The sequence below is a fragment of the Ochotona curzoniae genome, unplaced genomic scaffold (genome assembly GCF_017591425.1).
Source record: "Ochotona curzoniae isolate NIBS_2020 unplaced genomic scaffold, NIBS_Ocur_1.0 scaffold_3208, whole genome shotgun sequence".
NCBI classification, from domain to species: Eukaryota; Metazoa; Chordata; class Mammalia; order Lagomorpha; family Ochotonidae; genus Ochotona; species Ochotona curzoniae.
In genome coordinates, this window is record NW_024467106.1 from 17,515,071 (window position 1) to 17,521,063 (window position 5,993).

The 5,993-nt window shown below is 47.6% G+C and overlaps 1 protein-coding gene across 1 annotated transcript; it reads left to right on the forward strand.

Moving 5' to 3' along the window:
• The first annotated feature begins 666 nt into the window (after window positions 1-666).
• Window positions 667-5,165, forward strand: LOC121144579 (major urinary protein 4-like). The gene is made up of 6 exons (XM_040962865.1): window positions 667-753; window positions 1,369-1,505; window positions 2,277-2,350; window positions 4,372-4,482; window positions 4,817-4,918; window positions 5,100-5,165. The coding sequence occupies exons 1-6, from the start codon at window positions 667-669 to the stop codon at window positions 5,129-5,131; spliced, it is 543 nt and encodes a 180-aa protein (XP_040818799.1). The 3' UTR covers window positions 5,132-5,165.
• The last annotated feature ends 828 nt before the right edge of the window (window positions 5,166-5,993 follow it).

The following is a 5,993-nucleotide window of genomic DNA, read 5'->3' on the forward strand; positions in this document are numbered from 1 at the left end:
TAATACCTAATCCACTGATCATGTCTTGTAGCTATGAAGTCTAGTGTACAATGACATAGAATTATGCTGTGTGATCAATACTTTCACATTCAAGTGGGGACAAAGAAGGCCATGGGGACTGAGTTCAGTGAGTAAGGAAAAGAGATGAAAACATACTGAGCAGCTTTGTTCAACCCCTTTCAGTGCTTTGTGATGGTTACTTTGCCTTGAGTATTTGTTGGGTTGTGGACTTGGAAACCCTGGGTAGTTTGCCCAACTACACTGCACAAAAAAAGATGGGGGAAAATTGGCATTCTCCACATGCTCCTTTTCCCAGTTATTTTCCTCTATTCCCACACATAATGAGCTTTGTTATTCCCTGCAAGATACAAAGCAGAATCTGTTTCCCAATCGCATTGCTGTTGGCCATCCACTGTTCTCCTTGAGAGCATGTTTGAAGACTTGAAGGTCACTAACTACATCTTAAGGAGATGGGATGGCCAGGTCTCAAATGGGCAGGAACAATCCCAGGCAACACACCAGAGCAGGAAAGGCCATTTCCTGGAGGGGAGGGGCGAAGATGAAGCCCCATAGACAAACAAACTGACCACAGGGTATATAATCAGGCAAACCGAACAGCAAGGACACTGCAGGGAAAGACGGTTGTGGCACGACAGAGAAGTGATAATGACCCCTACCGAGCTGAAGTCGTGGCTGTGTGTGGCACTGGTTCTGATCGGTGCCCAAAAGGGAGCAGCTGCTGATGTATCCGAGGTAAGTGCAGCAATTTCTGACTGTGATGGGTGGTGTGGAGGAGTCCCCATTTTTGTCTGTTTACCTAAGAGACAGATGGACCCACAGGGAGCTCTACCTATTGGTTTACTCCTCCAATTCCCGCATTGGCTCATGCCTGGAACCCAAATTCAATTTAGGACTTCCACATGGCTCACAGGGACATAACTATACAAGATATCAACCTGTTGCTTCCCAGTGTGCACAATAGAATTGGGAAGGAGGAACATAGAATTGGGAGCTTGTCTGGGTCCTTCTATGGGCTGTAGGCATCCCAGCCCATATCTCAACTGTAGTGCCAAACAGCCACTCCTGCACTGGAGGACGCTGAAGTCAGGTAGGTTCCACTGGAGGACCCGAGGGTCCTTAACATATGAAACTAAAAAGATTTTTGAATGTACCACATTCAAAAACTGTGTTTGGTGATCTCCATTCCCATGGGTGAGACACACCACAGAGGTGGTGTCCATTGATCACAATTCTAATTCCATCAATACATCACCATTATGAGCCCTAGCCCAGGTTAAAGTGCAGAAATGTCCATGTGGCAAACCCTCTGCTGCTCTCTTACCTAATCCTTTTCCTTCTTCACTGTAGGTTTCTGGGAAATGGTATTCTGTTCTGATAGCCTCCGACCACAGGGAAAAAATAGAAGAAAACGGAAGCTTGAGAGTGTTGGCAGAACGCATCAATATCTTGCAGGACTCATCTATGTCTGGCAAATTCCATACAATGTAAGTGAGACTCTTTTGCGTAAGGAAGGAGAAAGTGGAAGCCGAGTATCACTGACACATAAGCCAATGTGTTCACACATGCATACATGTGTGCACATGCTGCTTTGTGTGAACACACACACTGAGTCTGCACCCAAAGTCTGAGGATTTGGCACTGATCCAGGACTTTGTGGCCTCAAGACTTTTCAAGTTTCAGAGGGCAGAGTTTGTGACAGAAATTAATGTACCAAAGTGGAAAGAGAAGGTGGCAGAGGGACATCAGTCATAAATAGTGTGATGATATTATATAGCATCATGATACGGCATCAACAGCCTCACTGTTAATTCATCACCTACAGCTTGCATGACCAAAAAACATTCCTGTCTTTCTATGTCCATTTTCCCTTGGGAAATGAGATGGGGTCAGGTCTTTATCTGAATTTTGTTTTTGTTTTCTGTATTTTGTTTTTGTGAGGACCTCACCTGGTAGCACTTGAAAAGCACTTATTTTAGAAAGGAGCATGTGGTGAACACTCAGTCTGCTCTCCTGACTACTAGGGATCTTACAATAGTAACAACAGTGGTGAGTGGTGATAATAGCAATGATGAACTGGTTGTGTGAGCTCTTCCCCAAGTATCAGATCAAAGGCAATCCTGTCAGTAAAAGCTCTTTGATCACTGTGCCAAAAATATTCACAAGTAGAATAAGAAACTGGAGTGGGAAGGAGGGCAGAAGGTGAGGGACTCAGTCTTGTTATTATCCCTTGGTCATCCACTTACACTCTTTTCCAGTGTCAACGGAGAATGTGTTGCACATGAGTTAGTGGCTGATCCAACAGAGGAGGAAGGAGTATATACTGTTGAGTGTAAGTATACCCCCAAACAGTCTTCTCTCAATTCTGCTTTTAACCACAAGGTTTGTCTTACCAAGTCCCTGATACTTCATAGCATTTGTCAATGATGATTTAGGTCCCATCCTGGGGACATCTAAGAGTCAACATCCTAGTGTCTTCAGTGTGGGAGAGAATTACAGGTCCAAGCAAATGCTTGGCACACAACACTGTCAGATGAGAAAGAAGGTGACATGATCTCATGTGCTCCCTGCCATGCAAGTGAAGTCTCAGAATAAGAGCAAAAGGAGCAGGAGAATCAAGATGGAGGCATAGAGGACACATTTAAACAGATGGAGAAACATTTAATCAGGATGAAGCAGAGAGCACACATTCCAGGAAACAGGAGAGGACAGAACAACAGCAGAGTGGTACCTGGAGACTGACAGACACAGGAAAGCAGTGGACACAACAGTGTGGTGTTGCAGTGACTGATATTCCAGCGGCATTCAGCTAACGGCAATCTGAACTCCACCAGCAGCCAGAACTCCACCAGCCACCAGGTGGGAAGAGACTTTCACTGGGAGCTTGGGAGGTGAACCCAGACGAAGAACTGTCCGTCCTGCTGGTCCGTTTGATCTGACCAGAAGCAGAGACAGAGCAGCAGATCCCAGACGGGCAGTGCAAGAACAGCATGGATTTCACAGCCCAGTCAGCCCCCTAGGAGCAGAATTGGGCGCCATTTTCGTAAAAAGGCAAAAGCAAGGGAAACAACTGAGCATGCGCTGAGCAGGCAGGGAATTCATTTTTGACTCATTGAACGCAGCATTCTGCAGGTTCCTCCTTGGACACGTCTGGGTAGCCCTCAGACCTGACAGTCAATAGATCAAGAACTCTGGTAGGGGCATGTCGGGTCCATTTTGTACACTGTGCCAAAAGTTTAGGGCTGTAGGGGACAATACTGAACTGCACATGTGCTGAGCTCACAATAACTCACTGAGTTCCGTGGATTGCACTGGTCCCGCAGGAAAATCATACTGACTGTGGCATCATTTGGGTCAAAATAAGTCCATGTGGCACCCAGACCTAACGTCCACCAGGTTCCAGCAAGATTAGCTCCAAAAACAACCTAGCTATATAGGACACCTGCTGTCTCCCTAATCCTGCCACCTGCTCCAACTGAAAGTGCAAAAAAGGTGGCAGAGACAACAGTGCAACCTCAGCATGATAGCACAGGAAGTGGAGACTGGTGAGCCAAGAGTTGGGGCTACAGAGACCATGCTGGAAATCTAACCTAAGAACCCAGACCTGGAACTTGCTGGAGATAGTGGCACAATTGGCTGCAAGCAAACAACTGTATACCAATGGCAATAAGTCAAATCAAACTGTAGACCTGTGGGTGACACAGCTTAGAAACCTGCCCCAAGGAGAAGAATCTGTAACCAGATGGACTTACAATGAAACTGTTTACTATATTTTGACACTATGATGCTAGACTCTGTCATTGCCCGTGCCCACAATGATGGACATATGACTGTGTATGAAGAACTGACTATATTTTAATACTGATATAGAGGATCGAGGTGAAGGGGTTTGAGGAGGATATATGTGAAATACCAGGAGCCTATGGAACTGTATCATACAATAGTAATAATAACAAAAATAATGAAAAGAAAACCAGAAAAGGGGCAGGGCAGCTTCTTGTTCCTACGCCTTTCTGAGTAGGGCTGGTGCTCACTACCGTTACAACCTTCTCAGGATGCGGCCTCAGCGTGTGATGTCAGTGAGAATTAGGAGGAGGTCAGAGGTACATCCTGGAGAGCTGCTGAGGGAGGTGGGCAGGTCTCAGAGAAGACCAGGGTGAGCGGCTGCTGTGGCTGCATGTTTGTACCACTGGAGGCCAACCTAGCACAGACACCACCTCTTGTAGTCCAGGGAGGTGCATTCATCAACCTCTCTTCCTTCTTGACTTTATTGTGTGGAAGAGACCAGGCAAAGGATGTCAATGGCCTCCTTCTTGGTCAAACAAGTTCTGAGTCTTGTTCTTCTGCCCACAGATGATGGACACAATGTCCTTCGCATCCTTGACATGGTCTCTGATGAGTATGTCATTTTCTATGACATGAATGAAAACAACGGAGAAAGCACCCAAGTGATGGAACTCCACGGTAGGGTCTTTTCACACCAGCTCCCATCTTGGAGGGGGGAGGGCTGGCAGGGTGGAAGGAAGAAACCCTGCACTCAAGTTTATCTCATCCCCTGACATTCTCCCCACTGTGAACACCAATGCTCACCCTGGTTAACCTGCAGGTGGGGGAATTCTGAAGTCTGGCATTGAGCCCCAAACATGTACTGCTGGTGTCATATACCTCCCACCACCTGACTTCAACCTGAGCCCCACATGGTGCCATTTCTTTTCCCCTCCACTGGGGGCCTCCTCTCCTCATTCACCTCCACAAGTCAGCATACAAGACCCAGCCATGACTCTCACTCTTCTTACAGGCCGAAGACCTGATGTAAGTTCAGCAGTCAGGAAAAAGTTTGTGAGACTGTGTCAAGAACATGGAATCGTGAAGGAAAACATACTGGACCTAACCAAGACTGGTAAGTTCAGTCTTCTCTTTCTCTTACAAATGATCATGGAACACAGAGGAGAAATCCACGGAAATGGAGTTAGTTCACCCACAGCCAGTCCCCTTGTTCCTAGGCTGCTAAGTCAGCTGCTTCCTTCCTGGCTCATGAACTGGGGTTTGGTGCCTTAACATGTTCTATTCCTCCTCTGCAGATCGCTGCCTCCAAGCCCGAGACCAGGCATAGGCCTAAGCCCTCAGGTTGGTGAGCTCTGAGAGGAGCTGGAGAGAAGGGGTGGGTCAACACCTTGTGGGAGGATCTGGGCTTTGTCCTCAGATTATTGGGAAGGAAGCTTGGAGTGTCAGGTGGGGAAATGGGAAATTGTGGGAAGAGGTTTATATTTGGAGTTAGAGATCCTGGGCTCAGAATCCCAGTTTCATATGGGTTAGGGGATGTGTTGGCCAGGCACATGAACCCATTTGTCCTGGCGCTGCCAAGACACACGATGGCGAGCCTTTGGAGTGCATCTCTCTAGCTAAGGCAGGCTCAGTTTTAAGCTGATCACTTACCATGGTCTGTGAGCTACCTGAGAAACATCAGGATGGTCCTGGGCAGGAAACAGCTTCCCTGGCCCTAGCAGCAATGAAGAGGAGATAGTGATGCTGAAATTACAGACTCACTGTGTGGCAGCCTGGCAAGGGGACAGAGGCACAGGCCTGAGAACCTCTCAGAAATATGGTTTGGGATGGAAAGCCTAGTGGGGCGGAGGGTGGTGTGAGGATGAGATGCCTGTCTGTGTCAAGGGGCCATGTTCCCATCCAGGAGGTCAGCTCGACCTCCAAGCTCGGCTACAGTGGCTCTCACGCTGCTGCTCTCCAATCTGGGAACAGCCCTGTCTGACCTCCCTTTGGCCTCCAACTTGGAAAACAGACTTCCGGTTTCCCCATCTGTTTCCTGCCTCAGGTCAGTCACAGGGCTTCATTCAGGTGAAATCGGTATTCCCCTGCAGGACTTGCATAAAGCTGTCACTTACCTAAGGTAGCCGGCCTGTGTTAAGCTCCTCAACTTCCCACAAACTTCTAGAACATATCTTTGGCTGGAGTTAACA

Excerpts from the sequence above, each read along its gene's own strand:
- LOC121144579 (XM_040962865.1), top strand. The coding sequence starts at position 667 with ATGACCCCTACCGAGCTGAAGTCGTGGCTGTGTGTGGCACTGGTTCTG. Across the intron at positions 1,506-2,276 it reads TCTGGCAAATTCCATACAAT|TGTCAACGGAGAATGTGTTG; the intron begins GTAAGTGAGACT and ends ACTCTTTTCCAG. Across the intron at positions 4,483-4,816 it reads CCAAGTGATGGAACTCCACG|GCCGAAGACCTGATGTAAGT; the intron begins GTAGGGTCTTTT and ends CTCTTCTTACAG.